This window comes from Ptychodera flava, chromosome 20 (assembly GCF_041260155.1).
Source record: "Ptychodera flava strain L36383 chromosome 20, AS_Pfla_20210202, whole genome shotgun sequence".
Classification (NCBI taxonomy): domain Eukaryota; kingdom Metazoa; phylum Hemichordata; class Enteropneusta; family Ptychoderidae; genus Ptychodera; species Ptychodera flava.
In genome coordinates, this window is record NC_091947.1 from 32,514,074 (window position 1) to 32,536,008 (window position 21,935).

Below are 21,935 nucleotides of genomic sequence, written 5' to 3' on the forward strand. Positions count from 1 at the left end.
TAATATTTGATGATTTTTCTCTATAATTTTTGTTTCTAATGTCAACTGTAATTTCTCGTTCTACTCCCAAATCCCTAAAGCATTTTGAGATATGCAGTGTTCAGCTTGTTAACTCAGTCTGTACATGTATAGACTGCATTGTTATTGTTCACATTAATGTTGTTTCAGTTGGCGTTGGCGGAGAAGGACTGAATATTTTAGTCTTCTCCACACACTAAGTATGAGGGACTGAGAGTTTGTCCATCACATGGTCAGCACAATGTTTGCAAATTGAATCAACGACTTGCAAAGCGATAAGGAATTGAAATAAGAGCAAGGATCAAGGTAAATTCATGCTCCATGCGAAATAGCGTCAACTGCCAACGATGAATACAATAGCAGGGGTACTTAAATCGCAGGAGTCTCGCATCTACTGTCAATAGCGCTAACAACACCAGTCTTGAAACGGCCTGTTTTTGGTACCTATCTGATTGCATTACAACAGACCGTTAACGTCTGACATTAATATCCCTGACCACTGAGGTAGAAGTGAGATGGATTCTCGCTTCTATCTCCATGCCCTGGGATAACCATGTGACTGCAAGTACCAGGAACGTTGTAACATTTCATTACTCATAGTATTCCCGATGAACAATATTTAAATATAAAAAGGTTTCAGCACCTTTTTACGATAAAAGACAACATGTTATCGATTTTAAAGACACGAATGCCACCATCTCCATTTCAAAGTCTTTGCTACTTCTAGGCAACATTAAAGACCCCGAAAATTACTAACAAAAACAAAAATCCTGAAATCGCTCAGAGAAAATGAAACTGCGAAAATGAAAACGAAAACGTATCAACCGCAAATAATCTGCCCAAGGTTGAGCGCATAATAAGAAATTTACAATAAAAGCTAAGTATCAACAAATTCTGTTTGCTGGAGGAGTTTAGACAGAATGGTATGGGCGAAGGTTAGAAGACGTGACAGAGGCGAGATCCTAGACTATAGTTTACCTGGTACCCAATTTGTCAATACAGCACGTGTTAATTATTTGTAACGGAATCTATTCTGGAATTGTATTCAATTTTCAACGATAACATCATATATGCTACGCTATGCAGCGCATTAACAAGGTTAATACTTCCTATTTCAATACACATTCTGGGAAAGAAGAAAGTGTGACTTCATAAAATATTGAAATATTATCAAACAAAAGTTACCACAATTGCCCTTCAACATTCATATACACAAAGATTGTGCTTCCTCTCATAGTCACCATTTTCATTCCATGTTAAGTTTTAACCATTTTGTGTTTGCAATCACGATTAAAATGAAGTTGACATTTCTCTAAGGTTCAATTGATTAAAATAATTTTGACAGATATCTCTCTGAGGTTCACCTGGTAGCTAACCCTCGATGGTAAAGCACTCAAACAAAAAGTTGTCTATAACATTTAGGTGGCTGATGAGATTGCGCCGGTTAAAAGTGATCGCGATTTTGCGACATCGGAAAGAGATTTCAGATTTGGGTAGTCGATCGATTGCAGTGGTTTCGGCAGCGAGTTTTATGTCAGGAGCGACAACTTTTCTCTTGATTTTAGAAAGCAGTTTCAAATTTGATACTTGTGATACTTTTTTCGATTGTTACTGTAAAGAGAAGCATTCTTAGGTAGTGGGGAGACGATAGCTGACTGTAATAATGGAAGGGAGACTCCTCTGGCTGTACTGAGAAACAGTCACAGTGGTATCGGTAGAGTAACCGTGCAGTAATGTGCATAAGTACATATCAACAAGGCTATTGGAAGGGGGTTTCAAAACAATTTGTTCACTGGATGATGAGAGATTTTAGTCCTTTGGCACTGGTCACCTTGAAATATCAAAGTTTGAGTCTGAGGACTTGTCAAGACATTTATTTTCTTGCACTAAACAAACATGGAAGGAGTACAAGCAAGATTACTGTTGCCAGTTTCACTTGTTGCCATTGTTACGCTCATTTTAACACTTGTGTTGTTTTTCACACCTCATACGCCCTTTTTGTTACCCGAGTCTAATATTTTCACACTGAATAATTTTCTGGGTACTTTGATTTGGTCACGGTCCCACGACAAGGTCTTTGCTTCCACTACAGTATCTGATGAAGGAGAAATCTAATCTTCAAAAACTCGTACTATATACCACTGAGTGGATTTCTGTAAACATATCCCTACAATGTTTACCATCAAAGATCAAATCGGTACTCTCTGACAGGATCTACTCTGATGGTTTTCAAGGCCTCTGATATATTAACGAAAGCAATAACACACTATGATCATGGAGGTACAAGCTTGTACCTTCATATTACGATTCAAAAGAACTGCTCTAAATCTGACTGAGATGTAATAAAGAAACTGCAATAAACTCTCCACACTTAGTGCTACCATGCAGTTGAAAAAAAAAGAATACTAGTAGTTGGATCAAAAGTGAGAATTAATTTGTCAAGATTGATGAAATTGTGAACCACCGAGGGTGGAGGTGGGCAAAATGACTTGGCGCAGTGGTAGAGTTCAGGTCTCACAAACGATAGACTTCAAGTTCACACAGTTCAAGACCCGGACAGGGCACTGCACACTTGAAACGCCTCTCCGGTTCATGCAAGATACCGTCAACAGAGGATGGCGCGGCGAGAAGCGCCGACTTCGAGCCTGTGAGGCAAGTAAAAAAATATTCATTCATTTTTACTAAATAATGGAGATGGCAGTTTTATTTCCATTGTCGGTAGGTGTGCATTTTGTCTTTGAAAAAATTACTTCATTAAAACTGCCATTTTTGTTCTTTGAAGGCGATAAGAGCTACATACATTTTACTCTGCTTTCATGACGTAAACGGTAGTTATCATTATTACTTTGGAAAATGTAATCGGAAAATGTGTGTAAAGATGATTCGCCATAAAGACTTGAAAACTTTTTCCATGTGGGATATCGCTATATTGATAATAAAAAGAAAGAAAGTACTCCGCACTAAAATTATGTCAACAAAGACAATTTTTCAACAGAAGCTACATTTGTAAATATGGTCCCAAAGTATGTCAATGTGACTTCAACAGGAATGCATGTGCATTTTAATGAACCTTTTTATTATACTAAAACGAAATATGTTGAGAACTGGAAAGAAACAAGTTTGATAATGCACGACATAAAGGCAATAGTTCAACTTCAAAAAAGTTTCTGCAGTTCAGGCATGCTATAAAACGGAGAGTGTGCCACAATTACATCATATACCATTATCAGTTCGTATAAAAACTTAGATGAATTCCAACCTGTCAGCTTGGCCTGTTATTATGTTGTGTTCTAATATTGGTAGAACAATAGAAACAAACAGAAGAGGAAAGGCAGAAACATAAAAATAAGAATAAAATTATGCTTTATAAAACTCGGGACTCTAAAATTCGAAGACCAAACTACACTGGCACAGAGCGTCTCTCATCTCGAAAGCCCGGATCTGAGAAATCGCCCTTTACTGAAACCTCTCCATGCAGTCCCCGCAGTGGATGATTACTTGAGTAAACATCTTTGAGTAAGAAAATTTCCATGAACTAATTATAATCTAAATATAAAATCATGAAAATAATACCTAACGTTGCAGCTCAAGTGCCTTTAATATTTAAAGCAAAACTATTTACTTTTTGTCGATTCATTTCTTCTTTTAACCTTTTAAAGACTTTCATAGAGTAACACAAATTTGAGATCTTGAATAGTTCAGCTTACCCGAGGCACATTCTGGCCTCGCAGTGTGAGGGCGCTCGACGGGTACACCAATAACACTGTGGGACAGGTTGTTGTTGCGGAGATAGTTTATCTCACACAAGGATTTATTCACTATGGTCATAGGCACCAGCAAAAATATCAATTAAAACAACAAGATCTCAATTACATATATCGATGTGAATACAGTCCATATTTGCAGCAAATACACTAAGACGCTAATTACGTTATAAGGATGTTTACGAAATCTGGAAGAAAACAAGAATACATTTGAATTATATTAAGAATCATGAAGGCAGTCAACACATAATGAAGGAATATGAGAATGGGTTTATAACGTGTCAAAGTGACGTTTGAATGTTAATTGTGAGATGTAAATTTTAGATCAAGCCCTGTATTAATAATATTTACGGGTATTATCTTTAACTCATGTCAACTGTATGATCAAAACCACGCCTTTAAGGTAAAGGGCGACGAATTCGGACGCGCACACGCTTTAGAACATTTCTGCGCAGACTTAGCTCTAGCCTGTCGCAAATGGGTTACTTTGTAGCGCATGTATTTAACATCACCTGTCATTGTTGAAATTGCGCTTTTACCTAATTTTTTGACCCAGTCTCTTAAAAATACATGTGACCTATAACCTTGTCATATTTTGACCCCCTAGGAAGCTTGTTTTTATTCAATATGAGCTAAAAATTAACATTTCTCTCCCATTTACATGGCGCATATTACCCATTCACCTGGAGATATTGTAAAAAGTAGCGTGGTGACACCCTTTTATTAAAAGTGTAAACTTAATGGTATTATGTCAGGATTTTATTCTCCAAGTTTGGTCAAAATGACACCATTCAAAGCGACAGGAAGAAAGTTCGAAAATTATGTAGTGATAAAATTTTATATATCGTCATTTTGTAATCGATACTTATGTAAAAATTTCTTTACAAACATCATGAAAACTGTACATTCGATAGATATGGACCTTAAGTCTTGGTATTTATTAAAATTAACTCATTTGCTAAGCTTTTTATAATTGCTTTCTTTAGTTTAAGTGAATTATATCATTTTTATTTATTTCTAACGACGCCATTTTAACGTCCGTTTCCATGGAAACGAGCGTTGTGACCCCCATTTTTTATTTTATTTTTGCACTTGCACAACTTCCAAGAATATTTGTGCAAAGTTTCAAGAAAATGACACCACAACTTAATTTTGACGTAATTCGTAGTACTTCACCTTAAGGGTACGTTTAATATCCCATTCTAAAACAATACGAGAGGAGGAATACAGCAGACAGACAAAAGTACAGAGCGACCAGTGAGTAGTCCTAGACATTTACACAATGGGAGAAGTATATCTTGGGCGATGGCACCTGTCAAGCTTGTCTACCAAGAAATAAAGTCTGTAGTACCAAAGAACTCTTGACGTCTCGTGTAGTCAATACTTTGAAGATCCACAGTACCTCTCAGCAGGCCAAGACGAGTTAAACCAACAAGCGAATAGTAAAAGAATACCAACATGTTCTCAGCCTACTGGGTTCAAAGTCCCCAATTTCATTATATCAGCTCACCATAGATATTTGTGGGCAAGGTTTTTTGTTGAATTCGAACTGACCGTGCGCGACATTTGCAAACAGTACTACAGTCAACTATGAGTATGACTTCCTCCAAAATGATCCACTACAGGCACAGTTCAATGTCACAGCTATTCTTCTGCTACTTGAGTCCACACAAGCTGCAGACCTTAACAGTATTGTGAAAAATTGAGAGTCCGAAAACCTGTCATTTTACCCTACACATGTTGAAATTTACCTAGAATCCAGTTCTGCTGTTATCTTTGAAAAACCGCTCTTCACTCTCAGAAAGACTTTAAATCTATTTCTCCAACAAAATTTACTGTCACATCTATGGTTTTCTGGTAAACGTCACTTCATGTATTAAATAGATTGTAGGCTCACTGCTATGAAAATTGGTGGAAATACTCGCTCGGCATACTAATATATTCTGCTCAAATTTCTACCTTTTGCTAAGTTAACTGATATCGATAACTCTCTAGAATCTAGAATCTATGTTCACAGAATGACAACAACATGCTCACTTTTACTGCATCATTACTTCAAAATTATGCAAGATCAGTGGTATTCTGTGGTACACTATCTTTAATAACATACTGGTCAGCGTGTGGAACAACTTTCCTGGCTGTCTTTTTTATCGAGGGAAAGTTCATCATCGGTTGTAAAGTCAAAGGGCAACATAGCAATTCACCGACTCGGTCTTAAATTGAAGTCCAGGGTTGTTTGTCGCTGCGATAATAAAGTCACTATTGTCTTCATCACATCACACCGTCTGGAAAGAGCATCATTCTGTATTTACATACTTTATGATTTTCCCCGGGCGGTAATGAATTTCACAGTCATACTCCTGCAAGGTCAACGACCAGGGGGCGAGTCGACCTGTAGACACTCTATTGGTCATTGAATATTTCAGCGGGTTGTGATCCGTAATAATAGTGAAGTGTCTAACACAAAGGTATGATTGAAAATGGTTAATCCTTCAAATTATGGCTAGAGCTGCTTTCGCTGTTTTTTCATATCATCAACACATACGTTAGCGTTGCATGAGTCTTTTCTCATGAGAAAAATATAGACGTTGGACGACCAAGGTCACTCGATATTAGAAATGCATTAGAAGAAATACCAGGGTTACACTGAGACTTAACAGGAATACCAGTTTGGCAGTTGATTGTAGAGAATCAACGATTCTGTCAGAGATTATAGAGGACAAATGTGATGCAAACTTACTTTGAGTTATGGTAGACAAAAGCTTCTGTATCAATATTCAATACCACTGAGATAACCGTGCACAGTGTCAAAATAACATATTATAGATGTGTAATTTACATTAGACCAATCATGGTCCCTCTATAGATGTACCGTGGACCAATCATTGTGCAAAAGTTAGAGCTGATCAAGATTCACGTCATACAGAATGAAAACTGCTCTGAATTCAGATGCTGTTGATGAATATTAATTTCTTGAATACAAGTATGTGCATTGTCAAAGGAATGAAATTCATATCTAGCCAGTGAGTTTTGAAACTGCGCCGCCGCGCCATTCTTCGCCATCGTGCGCAAATGCATTTTGGACCTTGACCAGCGTGACGCTAGGAAAAAACAAACAATAATTTTATTTATAACAAACCCATTTATTTATATCTGAAAATGCTATAACTAGTTATCGTCCACATTGGAAATTTCATGAACTCACGTTTACAATGTAATTTATTAATAATCCCTGGAAGGTCTAGACATGACCCGAATTGACCTCTACGTGATCTTTCATGATACGGTCGTCACAACATTGATCAATAAAGTGTGATTTTCCATTCTGTCTTTTTAAGTGCGAACTGTAGACAGCTGAAATCATAAACTGGTGGTATAAAGATTTATCCAGCGGGGCTGTGCTGATAAAACTTCAAAATCCCATAATCAACATTGTTAAGGTTCCAAGACAAGAAATTGACGTTTTTAATCTGACAATTCTCTGGTGGTTAATAAGCTCAGAACCCCTGTAAATTATACATTTCCTGAAAGCCCAGATACAGGGGCACATTTTGGTAACCACAGTGTCACCATCATTTACATAACTATCACGTGACAGGTAATTTGCATAGCCTTTCAAAAATCGGTTTTCCCTATGTTTTGTCTCAATACTTCAAAATATATGACTCAAACTTGCTGGAATGAAAGCTGTCAGAACATTCTTCCAAAGCGTATCTCAGATTTTTTATATCTTGCTTCGTTTTTTTGAGCACAATTTTAAATAAATTAACTAGGGTTAAATTCACCGCTCTGGAAGTTTTTACTGGCATAAAAATTGTTTAAGAAGGTTTAAAAAAATGCTTGTCATACATTATCATCAATAGTGTTTACATATACAGGTATTGTCGACATACTGAATATTATAGGGTCATTCACAAAATACGGCCCTGTATGGACGAGGGCTCAGTGAGTGACGTATTGGACGAGCCGAAGGCGAGTCCAATACGTCACTCACTGAGCCCTCGTCCATGCAGGGCCGTATTTTGTGTATAACCCTATTATTATACACCTCCCTCCATTAATCGTCCGTATAAACTAATTCTATGGTAAATTTTGAGGGATGCGGCACGCGCGATATGAGTGGATCTACTGCTCCGTAGTACACTTGACGTCCCTTGCGTTGGCACGAAGCCAATTAATTTTCAGTGCAGTACAAACAAACTTCGCTGAATGTTTTCAATTTAATTAGTTTTTTTAAATAAAAATCAATTGCATCAGCAGTTTTAAGTGACAAAGCAAGAAACTATATTTGATAGACTGCATAGAAATAATGAAAATTATCTACAGTTGAAGATACTATTCAGTTACAAGGCCTACGTGTTTCTTATGAAAATTTAATGGCGTTCATACATTTTCAGATTTTTTCGAGATAAAAGTCATGAAATGTGACAAAATAGTTCCAGATTTTGTTTAATTATTACTTTCACTTGAACCATGCATTTAATAGAAGTGTGAGCTTGTGAGACCGAAGGCTGGACTTCGGTAGAGTGTAAAGAAGAGAAGGTATGACATGACAAATCGGCGAGAAGTGCAATTTAACCCTCAAGGTATTTCCTAAAATGATTTATTTTTCATTTTTGCCTACATGCCCGCGTGTAGACAATGAAGGCTTAGGAAACTCATGACATAACACGAGTCGCGGAACAGATTAATATAGTGACTTGAAGTAATAGTGCCAGGGATAGAAAAGAACTGTCTTATTGTATTTGCTTTTCTTTTTGTTAGTCGATTGTGTTTTGGCAAAATTCTTCTACATTTGTACTTAAATAATAAAACTTAGTGTAAGTTTTGGCCCAAAACTATGGATTCTTCTTTGTCTATTTATTCAACATTATTCAACTATTTGTTATTCAATTATTGTTTCTTTATCGGTCTTTTTACGACTGGAAAGTTAACGCATTGTAGAGTTGGACAAGACACATTGACTTGTAGCTACCAGCTTACGAAAAATTGCCGAGAGCATGAAATATTCTACCAGACATCTTCCAATGTGACTTTACGGTCATGCATGATTTTTACATCAGCAGGAGTTGATCAAAATTATTAATTAATATCATTAGATGATTATGCAATATCATAATTTGTAAAGGAGCAGTTTATTCATTTTATCTTCATGGAGTAATATCCTTTACCGTGTCCATATCATATTTTACTGTGAGTAATGACATGTTTTTTCATTAAAAATTGTAGATTGTCTTCGTGGATGTACAAACGTGTGATCAATTAAAACTTTATCGTGTGGTACAGAAGTTTAGCAAACATTGACTGAAACGTGTTGACCAAATTCAGGGTCACCCAGAAGAATAACCAAGAAATCTCATCAGTATTTTTTCCTTTAATTTGTAATCCGCAATTCGCTTCACCCAATATGTGTTGTGTATCGTTCGCTTTTATGTTTAAACAGAAAGTCGCGGATTGACAGTGTAAATTGATTCTGAAATTAAAGAAAATATAATTTCCATCAGGTCGTACAGAGAGAGCGACGTTAGAGCTCTACAACGATTTTCACGATAACAGAATGACACATGCTTATTAAAACATCGGTTCCCTAGAATGACGTACTGAATACGTTCAAGTCCACTTAGTCCACAATAAAAGTCACGGTACAGTAGTTATTCTGCAGTAAACGATACTCGTAACGATGTGTTTAGTTGTAAATGTTACTTTATGCGTTGAAAAGGAAAAAAATTCTGACACAACATGCATGTGCCATGATTCACATGGTAAAACTGACGATACTGTATAGCTTGACAATGTAAAGGATGAAGGATTGACCACTATCTTTGGAAGGGGTGACCACGATGCAACCGTGCAGTTTTAGCGATCCCAACTATGACAAATATTATATGTCGAATGGATGCATATTAGTTTTCTCCGATTAAAAAAAATTACAAAACGTTTTTCGTCCTGGGTTTTTCGAATTTTTCACCACCCCTCTATTACATTTTTCGATCGATCCATAAAGGAAAGACATTCTAAGAATATCAATAGATAAATGGTAGAATCTCGGTATTTGTAGCAATCAACGTTATTCTTTGTCTTCCTTTTTCATCACAGAAGGGTCTGTATCTGGACATTCGATGAAGGATCTGAGTTCTCTATCTCCCAAAATGCACTGCTCCCAATCGGGCCAAAACCTTTCTTTCATCCTGTAGCAGTATTCTTCAAGATTTTTGCAATCACCTGAAAAAGAATCAGAATAACGTGTGGATGTTATAATCCGACCGAGTTGTTTCTTCAACTTATACACGTCCGGGTGTACAGTTGTCGCATCACGCTAGTAATTTGTACATTCGATAGAAATTTTGTCATTCAGATTCTCTTGTTTTCTCTGTTTGTAGGCGATTTCAGTCTCAAAAACGCTTTCCCTTGCCTTTTCAACCCTAAATGATCTTCAGAAAGAGTGACGCCACCTAACGGCAGCAAATGAGCGACCGTAGAAGGTCAATGCAAATATCCAGCAGGTCTTCGGTCAATTCTTCAAATCGAATATACAAGTGGCTTTGAAGACTTACATGTACTTATGTACACAATTATACATATACTGCAGTTTTGGTAAGACGTTAGGCCTGAAATGGCTAAATTGCTTTGCAACAATGTCAAAACTCAAGGTTATCCATCTCCAAATAATGAGACGTCAAACGCCTGCTTAACTACCAGAAAACTGATACAAAGTGGCGGCAATATGTGATATGTCTGATAAGGGGCTAGGGAGGTTTGTGAGTAAAACAAAAGTCGCTGACCTGTTAAAATTTAACAAATTGAATTATTTTGAAACTATTGTGCTTCTTTAGTTTAGTATACAGAATATGCGGCTTTATGAAGATTATAAATGGTCATAAGGAAAAGTAAAAGACTTAAAAATACTACGATTGTAATTTTTATATCTTTTTATGCCAATAAAAATGCCATCAATGTCCTGGCAAAGGTTCCATAATAAAACGAGTTATAATTCGTTGGTTGATGAAAGTAGGTTTGTCTTTGTCGCAAAAAAAAAACCTGAGACGGTGAATCTGTTGAAGTAACAACAGATGCATGCATGGGGTTGACAGATTGTACACCTTGCAACTGGTTGCATTGTTGAAAGTATGACAATCCTTACCTTTCACGAGAGCCTCTTGCGGAGTGGCTGGACTTTGCCAAACAAATTGTGATAAAAGACCAAAGACAGCGCAGTCTTCTTCACAAGGTTCGTCTCCAAATAGAAAACACTTGTCACCTGAAAAAAAATGAAATGTGAATGAGATACGTAACAACTTGCATTTTCATGAGGCAGAGCATGATTTCCGCTTCGCGAACCAATGAAAAAAATCTCTTTAGGTTACCTCTTTAGGTAAATTTTTCACGGTGACCCGTGGAACAGATGTGCGCCTAACAGGCTGCCCCTACACAGAAGCTGTCTTGAAAAGTTCTGTTTTCCACATCCATTGCACGCGGAAGGACTTATTGCTCATACCAGTGGATGTTTAAATACCCAGTGACCCATGCTGTTGTACTCAGTGGACATCAGTTTCGACATTTGATCTTATTTTACAAGTTTTCCGGACCAGGCCATGCTGGATTGGACTATGTACGTAAACACCATTTCACTCGTTCAGCAGTTTGTTGCCAGCTCATATTCGATTAGCCCCGGACATTCGCACCTTCAGATCTATGCTTAAGGCTCATTTCTTCAAGAGAGCTTACCTGTGACCTAGTGTAAAGCGCAAGTGAACACTGCTGATGGATACTAGGCGCTATACAAATTATTTATAGTGTGTATAGTGTAACGCAGAGCTGTTGTCGTAAAGGGGGATGTAATTTACGACGATGGCAATATGACAGCTCTAGATGTCGTTCGTTATTTAAATAGACTGTCTTTCCTTCGTATGCACATAAGTGATGTTTATTCACCAAAATGAGGACCCGATCTCCGATGAATGTCACAAAACGATTGAATTTTCATAATTGTATGTCAGCAAACGAGCATAATAATTTCAGTAATATGAGGCGCTGTTAAGGTTGGGTGATCTCAAATGTAGATAGGAAGTGATCAGAAACTAAGTAGAATATGTTGTACCTTTTCTTAAGAACAGGTCAATATGTCTGATTGAAGAGATAAAATTGACGTGAATTCGAAGGAACCATGAATGCTGGAAGTGATCATGATGAGCAATCAACAAACCTACCAAGGAAGACAGACAGTGCTCGAATGTCCTTTTCAGCGATATGGTAGATTTCCTCCTTGCTGTGCCGGCCAATTCCATGACCATGCATGTTCTTCTTGGCGCCATTTTTCAGATATGTTGCTATCACCCATGTGTAGATGAAACTGTTCGGAGCTAGTGTCTCGAATTTCGTTTGCTTGTCGAACCATCTCGAATATACCAAAGACCTGATGCGAATAACTAATTGACATTTTAAATAGTCCTGAACCCATTCTTCAAAATACGCAAGTCAAGTATGACCTAGACGGCGATTTTCAAAATGTATTAGTTGCACGGCAGGCATTAAGGCAAGAAGAAACTGTACATTTTTAACTTTTACTCGAACTTCCCTGACGAAAAACCTATTTATTCTCTTTCATAACTGAGAATAAAAGCCAGGGCCAGTAACCGTGTAAATGTTGGTGTTTGAAACAAATCACCTAAATTGCATGATATTTTAACTTCAAATCGGTATCCACAATGCTATGGGGGCTTAAATTTGTCTACCTTCACAAAACAAGGCGGTGAACACCTCGTTTGCTGGATAAGTTTCAAAATGAGTCCCATGCGAGGTAGAGTAAAATTTTCAGAATCCAAATATGTGTCCCCAGAGGCACAGGCTGCCTTAACTTTCTATGTCAGTAATGATGTATACAGAATGTGTTTCGTACTCTTTTCAGCGTGTTGAAGTATATAATTATTTTGTTAATTAGAGAAATATCCATCGAACGAGAATCGTAAATTAGCGGTTATATTTTGGGTTTCCTCAAACACATTTTCTCTCAGACTCAAATTTACTCAGTTAATTTTTCTACCACAGTCTTAATTAATACATAATATCTGATGGGGAGAACATAAACATAAGAGCGCTGCTAAAAACTTTTGTACGATACGAAATAATACAGCTACTGAGGTTTTAACTATATTTACTCCTGCGATGACACCAACAATGTCACAATTTGACAAAGGCAACACCAAATTATGAATAATGTGTTTACCAGAAAAGGTTTTCCTCAACCATCTTCTGGAACGCCCTTGCAATGGCTCTGTCTGTGGGACTTAAATGACTGTTGAGATCGACGTTGAATTTTTTGTTGAGAAAGTCAATGATGAAACTGGTGTCGTTAACCACCTCTCCGTTGAATTCTATCCATGGAATTTTACCTTTTGATGATGTCTTGGTACCATGGACACTCTGACAACGACAAAAGAACTAGCAATAACATTTTTATATATTTAAACGTCAGCTGAAAGTATAAATGCGGTTTTCACGAGTTATTGTTTTAACACTCTTTTGTAAGGACAATGTGTCACGCCAACATGTTTTGACACTTTGAATACAACTGTATGGTAGTAATATGAGCAGTTACCCTTTTAATCGGACTTTGTGCTATCAGCTACCATGACCTACGATACAGTTTACCCACACATGTAAGATTCCATCTACATATACAACCCTTTTCAGGATTAGAGCGCGAAGCCACTGCAGTGAACTGCAATAAAACTGCTCACACTAATTAGTTTCAGCTGTAGCCAGCTGGCAAAGTCGACAACATTGTATGTCCCATGCAGACAGTTTGTCTGGGGAAGTTGAAATAAAAAAGATTTGTACATGGACCAGTGCATGGTAATGTTACATTGTATATTAATCTTGAACACAGGGTGCCAATCGTAAACTCTCATTTACAACTCGAGCCTCAGACAGAGCTAGTTTTGCCTTTGTACAAGCAGACTTTTTGGTCTTTATCAAGTAGCCTTGTTCAACACCAAAGTGGCCACGGCTACAGCTGAAACTAATTAGTGTAAGCAGTTTTATTGCAGTTCACTGCAGTGGCTTCGAGCTCTAATTCTGAAAAGGGTTGTATATGTGTAGTAACGGTTATTGACTGGATACATATATACGTACCTACGTACTTACACACACAGACATACACAGACACACACATATATGTATTATTCATTATGTAATGTAAAAATATTATTTTGTATGAAAGACGTCGGTATTATAAAAATGTTGATTTACTCACCACATATGGGATGTTTGCAAATCTCAAGTAAGTTTCCAGTTTGATAGGAAATGGTGAAATACTAGGTGCATATTTACCACGACCGATCTGATGAAGCACGACGGTGTCTCTGGGAAATCCTTTCTTATTGCTGAAAAGTAATTTAAAAGTATTTAGCTTGAAACATTGTTTGTGGAATAAGTAACCTGTCTAATTTAATCTTGGAGGACGGTGGCATGTCTCAGATGGCAATGGTCGGTCCTTACCGTATTTGTGTTCACGTTGGCTGCGTTAAATTATGTGTTTACTACTACGTCAATATAAAATATGTGATAACAAATATTGCTCAAATTAAACACTGGCATGTTTATTGAAAGCCAATTCCTCTTGCTTTGAAAAGTGGGCTTCGTTTGTTGCTGTCTTCACAGTCCGAGACTGCAGTGACATCTATCTGTAATTATTGCTATTTCAATGAAATTCAGGGATTATTTCCCAATATCCGATATAAACTTGAAATTTAAGAGCCGACAAAGCATAAAACATGGGAATGAAAAGCGCTGTCTATTGACAGTTGTGGGTCCGTAGCTGTGACGGTGGAATTCTGATAGGTTTTCTGTCGTATACGTCCTGATTTTGACTTAAACTTCTTCTCACGCCGCTTGCACAAAAGAAAACAAAACACGTTAAAAACCAACACAACGGGTATGGACTCAGCAACCCATGGACACAGTGGCCTCACCTTTAAACAGTTAACAGAGAGTCTTTGTGTGCGCGTCAGCATAATGTTCACGTAGAGAAAGAGCTAGAAAATACCGTGTGTCTGCATTAATTACAAATCACATCTAATCACAAAGTAAGCATGTCAGATACCTGCGTGCAGACGATTCTCTCGAGCTAGAAGCCATGATGATGCAGTCAGCAGTACCAGGGAATAAAATTGCCGATTCACACTTTTATCTTGACCTCACAGTGCCCTACATTTTGCCGATACAAAGTACAAAGTTCAGAGCATTTCGCTACTAATGAATATTCATTTCTTGTGATCACATGAATGCTGGGCAGCGCAGCGCAGTGTCTAAAATAGTGAACTATCTGTGTACCCCATCACAAAATTCCGCTACCATATAGAATGTTGAAATAGCACACTTACAGAAATATGTCCCCGACAAAGAAACATCTTGTATAGGTACTCAACGATGTGAAATTACCAATGTACGATAAATTCTGAAACAAATTATAAAATTATAACGAACACGAAAATTATCGTTGAGTTTTGAGCAGTCAGATCGAATCTCTTCGATCGAACAAAACAGAAGCCAAATAAATAATCATCACTGTTGATAACGTTATCTACTTAACACTGAACCAAAAATTATCTGAGTGCCAATACAACATGTTGAATGTGCCTTGTCGTTAAATTTACTAAAATGAGATTTGCTATTGCCAGAAAAGATGTTGTTATCTTTTTGCATACAACCGCGGCAAAGCAAGTGCATAGTGTAAGATGGAAGTGCGTAGCACACTCTTCCGGTGTACATTGGACCAATCCTTGCACTGTGAACCCATACTCTTGATATCACCAACAACATAGAAGGGCGTGACAACACGGGGCTCATCTAAGCAAACATGGCGGCAGACGAGTCACTCACTGCCATCGATGTGATCAATTCTCCGCTGTTGCAGACTTCCTGGGGTAAAATCTACCGTTTCTTCGGTGAAAGCGAATTCCTTATGTTTTCAGTTGGTGAGTATATTATGGATACGATGGTGGTACATGAAAAGGCAATGGATGGCATTTGTTCTGGTGATAAAACGATCTGTGTTTCTCTCTCTCTAAATAAGAGATAAGCAAACTCTGTAGTAAAAACCTATCAACCAGTCGATGCATTTCTGTACACGGGTCGCATCACAACTATCACAACTATCCTGACTATCGCAGCCGATAAACCTGTGCATTTTAGAGTCTGATGCACAGGGTATTGAAGCCATGCGTTATTGTTGTCGTGTTGACTCAAAAGCACAAAACATACACTGTAAAAATAGCGGACGCTAGACGCGTCTTTACGCGTTCAAAATGTACATGTCGGTGTTCAAATTTGAACGGCTAGTGTTCATATTGTTAACACTAGTGTTCATAATATTAACAATGATGTTCTAAACCTGAACACTATGTGTTAACAACGATCTCCTTCAAGTGTTCAAAAACTCAGCATCACAGAAATTTTACAATACTCTGAAACAATTAACAGTCTTTTGTGTTTTTTTCTTTACAATGGCTATATTAAATTTACTATTGCTTCACTGTCCGGCAAAAGTACACGGATTTTGGTGTAACGAATTTCACACTAAGTGAAAATTATTTCCGGCCTACAATTGCTGAAAGCATGTTTTTTTTAAAAATGAAGTATACAAAATAATTTTACACGTTTATTACGGGTTGAAAGTTTAAAAATTAGAAAGAAAATCAGAAAACCACCATGAACGTTTTAATTTAACATCGGCGTGCAAGGGGCGTTCTACTTCTTAACACTTAGTGTTCAAGTTTGGTGTCTTTTCCTATCCCATGATGCATCAAAACGGAAGTTGCGACATTTTCTTGTAAGCGCACCCTGAAGTCGTGATCGTGCGGAAGCAAGACCAGAAAGGGTAAGTTTCCTCTCCAAAATAGTAAAAGGTATTCGATTTTTGAAGCATCTATATTATCGTCCTTTGAAATTAATTGTATTGTACCTTTAAATAGCTTAACTACGTGAAAAAACCTTTTTTCTTTCAGTGGCTGCTATACCAACAACTAGCTGTGAATACGCAGTGGTACTTTTGGCCATGGCGTATCGATCGATCTCACTCGGGTCAAGGGTCATCACAATACAACTGTAGTGATAACCCTTGACCTGAGCGCGATCGATACGCCTTGCATAGTACCGCTGCGTAATCACAGCTAACATATGTCTTTTAGTAAACACAATCGCATGTAAAACATCAGTTTAACATCGTAGAATATACAATGTATTGTTTCAGCATATGAGAGTTTGGCTTTTTAATTTTAATCAATTGATCACAAGAAGCAGCAAATATTTTGTAACAGTTTTGAAGAGAGGCACTGTATATGAAAGTCTCCACTTTTCCTTATGATAATCAGCCCCTTGTCTTTCATTTAAAGTTTCATCTCGCCATATTACCTATTGTTGCATTTTTCAGGATGTAAAAAGTTGGATTTAACTGAAAATCGAAGAGTTGTTATAGAAGCTGGTGGTACAGATGAGTGTAGAGGTAGCTGTATGGAAACAAGCTTGAGAAACTCAGCTCATCTCTAATGTAGATTTAAACTTCCAAGGGTCAGTAACTGAATTTTGATAAATTTCTGTATTTTTGTTCTGAATTAATCTAAGCTTTGGTAGCATGCTATGATCAACTAAATGTTGCTGGGGAATGAGCTTTCACAGACGTGTAGTCTCCCTTATTTAAATTAAAGCTGAAACAAAGCGACAGACCATTCAGAGTAAAAATGTCCACTCTGAATTACTGATTTTTCTGAAATTTCCACTCTGAATTTTCTGTCACTTTCTGCTTCAATTTTTCATCCCCCCCCCTTGCATCTGATGAAGGAGACTTCACGTACTTTGAAAGCTTATGCCCTTGTAACATTTAGTTGATCATAGCCTGCTACCAAACCGTAAATTATTTTGTATTGTAGCTCAACACGTCTCTTGTACTTAGCAACTGGTTTTTAGCTTTGCTGTCAGCTAAATAGGTGGATGTGTAGCATTGTCCTCGAATTTGTACTTCCAAAGGTTTTTCTTCAAAACAGCCTGTGCGAATCCTTAAATATTTGGATTACAGGTCCCAAGGGATTACCCTAATCAGATATGTTCAAATTATGATGAAATATGCAACTGTATATTTTTGAGGCTAATTTTGCTATTTTTTGGAAAAAATCTTCTTCTCTTTTACTGACATCTTCAATATTTTGTAAACATGTCTCTAAAAATGACCATCGTCAAATTTGTGCTAGTTGTGATGAAATACTCAAATTTTTATATTTCATGGCAATTTTTGTCATATTTGGTCAAACAATCTTTAAAAAATCTTTTTCAAAACTGCTAATCGAACAGCTTTGATATTTAGGACATAGATCTCTCTACTGGTAGTCTTTTTCAGATTGTTAAAATTATGCAGAAATTTGCAACTTTGTGTTTTTTGGCATTAAAGACATTTCAGACATTTTTAAGACTGTACATTGGGAATTACCAAAATGTGATATATTCAAGTTATGATGAAATGTTCATTTTTTCATTTTAAGGGTGATTTTTACCATTTTTTAATAAAACAAAATTGTATAAAAATTAATACCAGGGTACACCAGAATTTGAAAGGTTTTTACGAATATGTTTTAAATTTCTGAGAGGTATATTTTTGAAATGTCACCCATTTATTTCAGGGTTTATTTAAAGATATTACAAACAAACTAACCTTTTTTTATGAAGGACTTTGTTGGACAATAAATATGTTTTACCCTGCCAAGGACCCACTTCCCCCACTTTCTGCATGTTGTGTCTTACTGTGACACTTTGACAACTTGACATGTTGTGTTTACTTTAGTGTGGACAACTATATGCCATGTGCACCAGAGAAGCCTTGACTAACTTCTTTTTTCTTCAAAATTTACTATTGTCCATATAGGAGGAAATGTCTTTAAGAAACCATCTTACAAAAATGGAGTATGCATTTCATACATATACGTCTTTTCAAGACAAAAAGTATGCCAAATTTTGAGCTTTTTCAGATGATTTTTGTACGTTTTAAACAAGTATGAACATAAAACGTAATCCACAATATGGTGATTTTTATTGGTTATGTTTTTGATAGGAAGGTGTTAACACTGTTGGTTTTTTCCTCTGACAAACTTTACATACAAAGTTGCAATGTTTATTTACCCATTTTACAGTAAATTATTGTATTTTACTCTAGAAATGTTTCGTGTATTTTTAGAATAAAATAATTTTACAGGAAATCAATGGTCTGTAATGTTATTTCAAGGCTTGAACATACCGTGAACGCCCAAAATTAAAGGTGTTCAACAGCGCGCATCATGTGTTCTAGCCTTTAACACACTTATCGTTGAACGGCGTCCATGCGTTCAAAAAGTGTTACAGCCCTTTGAACGCGTAAAAGCGTTCAATTTTTTGAACACATTTCCTGTGCAACGTGTGTTCAGGTATGGAACACCATGGTGTTCAATATAATGTCTGATGAACACGTAGCGTTCAAAATCTGCACACGTGTGTTCAAAAATTGAACGTTGGTTGAACACGTAGTGTTAAATTTCTGAACGTCTGGAGGCGTTCAAAAAGTGTTACAAAAAGGCGTTTAATTGGTGTTCTATCCTTGAACACTTAACTTTACAGTGTAGATGCTACAAACGCAATCTTGATTCAATAACAACTTTCTGGTATTTCACTCACCTCCTCAACCGACACAATGTCAGGAACGTGGCTTTTAGCGGTAACTATACGTACTGGGTCACAAATCTAGCCTTGCTATGCCTTGATCTAAAGGGGAAACCAGAGTTCCTGACACGATACAAGGTACAAAGAGATAAAAATATGCCGGTAAGTTGAGTGCTTGGCAAATTTTTCAGCAGGGCTTGACTTGTTAGATAGTGAAAAACTGGAACTTAATTTTAAAATACACATTGAAGTTATTATGATTAGTATTGTACATCGGCGAATATTTTGGACAGCAATCCATCTATCAGATTTAGAATGCTAACTCTGAAAGCCCGTTTTTCTTAAGCTAGAATGCTTTTCGGGTAAAATATTTGGACTTTCAAAGTTGTCCAATACTTATGCTGCTTCAATTGTCTCACTTTGAAGTTAGTGTAGTGAATGATACCGCATGCATGAAAAACCCATTTTGGACGCATTGTTTTTTATGGGAAAAGTAAAACTTTCCTCATCGGGATAACGGCTGTTTTGAATTTCAGACCTTGCTGAATTTTTGGTAATTATTTTCTTTATAATGTGCATGTTGATCGCTGGGTTTTATTCTTTACTTTGAAAGTGAGTGAATTTGAGTCAGTTTACAGTTTCCAGTTTCTTCGAGACTTTTACTACCTTAAATGTCTCGCTAATATCGTCAGACCGTTGATGTACATGTGTATTATATTCTAAATTCATAGAGAGGGCACAAAATTCAAACAAAAGGGCACTAGTAATTTGGACAGTATGGTGAATATTGTGAGGGCGGGAAACATATAACCTGTATTTAACACGGTGCGAAAACAAACCAAAAACAATAAGCTTTACAAAACCCTCTATGAGCATCGGCTTAAGTAGGATGTTTAAGGAAATCATATTCTTAGAATGAAAACACTTAACACAAGACCGACTTGTCTCAAGAGCTTATATGATGATGTTGATTCGCTCCATTGTTTTTTACGTTGATGATTTATTTTTCAGCTTGACACAAGCCTTCTGCCAAAAGTCTTGAAAACCTCATTTATCAATATGATGGTTGTTCTTCCGTTTATGGCGTACGGACATTACATAGCATGCAAATGGCGTGGTATGAGCTGTGGCTATGACGTACCTTCCATTCCCAGAATCCTGTTCGATTTGATAGTAGCAGCCAATGTTGATGAAATACTATTCTACTACTCACATCGGTTTGTGTAGTTTATTATGATTGTTCGTTTGTTTGTTTGATTGATTTTCCTTACTTGCCCAAGAACGTGTATCAAAAACTTATGTAATCAAAGTTTTCACTTGAAAGTGATCCTCTCTTTCGTCGCGATAAAGTTCAAGTACCTCCATGGCACACAATAAATCTTCATGTTATCAATTATATTTTCCAGACTGATCCATCATCCGTACCTTTATAAGACAATACACAAGAAGCACCATGAGTGGACGGCACCCTTTGGTCTCATGTGCATATACGCTCATCCAGTCGAATTTATCATTTCCAATGCGGGACCAATATTTGTCGGGCCTTTCCTGATGAAGTCACATCTGATGACGACGTGGATTTGGTTTCCTAGCATTGATCGGAACCAGCATTCATCACTCGGGATATCACTTCCCTTTCATGCTGTCACCTGAATTTCATGATTTCCATCATTTGAAGTAAGCTACTTTCTTTGCCATGCAGGGATACATGAACACTGGAAATCCGACATACAGATAGGGCGACAAAACCGATCACGATTAAGGTTGGATGCAGCTCAAAATGACAGACTTAAACTTTTGCTCAAACTTTCTCTAAGGAATCCTTCAACCATTGTCTTTCCAAATCAAGAATAAAAATCGGGGGTCATCGTGCAAATTTTGGTACTAACTAAACAAATAATCCAAAATTTACGGATATTTAAAGTTCAAAATGGCCGCAATCCTTGTGTTAACTCTACGGAGAAAAATAAAATTTTCGAATTTCGAAAAACTACGCCGGTGAAAAGTTTTTTTACACCAAGAGCTTTAAAATGAACCCCCACGAGTGGTTTATCTGAAAAAACAATGTAAAAGTTTGAGAGTCCGAATATCTGTCCCCGAGGCGCGCCTCGGGGACAGATATTCGGACTCTCAAACTTTTACGATGCTTGTTTTTAAGTATACTGCTTGTGGGAACTAATCTTGAACTCATGCAATAACTCCAACGGAGGATTGCGGCTATTTTGAATTTCAAGTGTCAGTAAATATTGTTTCTCCAGTACAACATTTTGCACGGTGACCCCTGATTATTATTCTTGAATGGAATGGTATAAAGTTCCCATTCTAAAGGTTGGAGATAGCTGATACCACCGCAAAATTTCTTGAACATTTATTTCCTCTCCATCTACAGGTTTCACTACAACTTCGGCTTTCTAGGATACCTTGACAGGCTGCATGGTACCGATAGCCTCTTTCGTAAGAGTAAGGCCTCGAGAA

The 21,935-nt window shown here is 37.0% G+C and overlaps 1 protein-coding gene and 1 long non-coding RNA gene across 2 annotated transcripts; one reads left to right on the forward strand and one right to left on the reverse strand.

Moving 5' to 3' along the window:
* Positions 1–9,510: 9,510 nt before the first annotated feature.
* LOC139119655 (failed axon connections homolog) lies at positions 9,511–14,977 on the reverse strand. Its single transcript, XM_070683483.1, has 6 exons — positions 14,884–14,977; positions 14,035–14,164; positions 13,006–13,202; positions 11,990–12,195; positions 10,924–11,040; positions 9,511–10,004 (listed from the first exon to the last, which is right to left on the reverse strand). The coding sequence occupies exons 1-6, from the start codon at positions 14,916–14,918 to the stop codon at positions 9,850–9,852; spliced, it is 840 nt and encodes a 279-aa protein (XP_070539584.1). The 5' UTR covers positions 14,919–14,977; the 3' UTR covers positions 9,511–9,849.
* A 4,260-nt stretch (positions 14,978–19,237) lies between these two features.
* On the forward strand, positions 19,238–21,112 carry LOC139120702 (uncharacterized). The gene is made up of 3 exons (XR_011549134.1): positions 19,238–19,622; positions 20,472–20,677; positions 20,867–21,112. It is a non-coding gene; the product is annotated as an uncharacterized lncRNA (long non-coding RNA).
* The last annotated feature ends 823 nt before the right edge of the window (positions 21,113–21,935 follow it).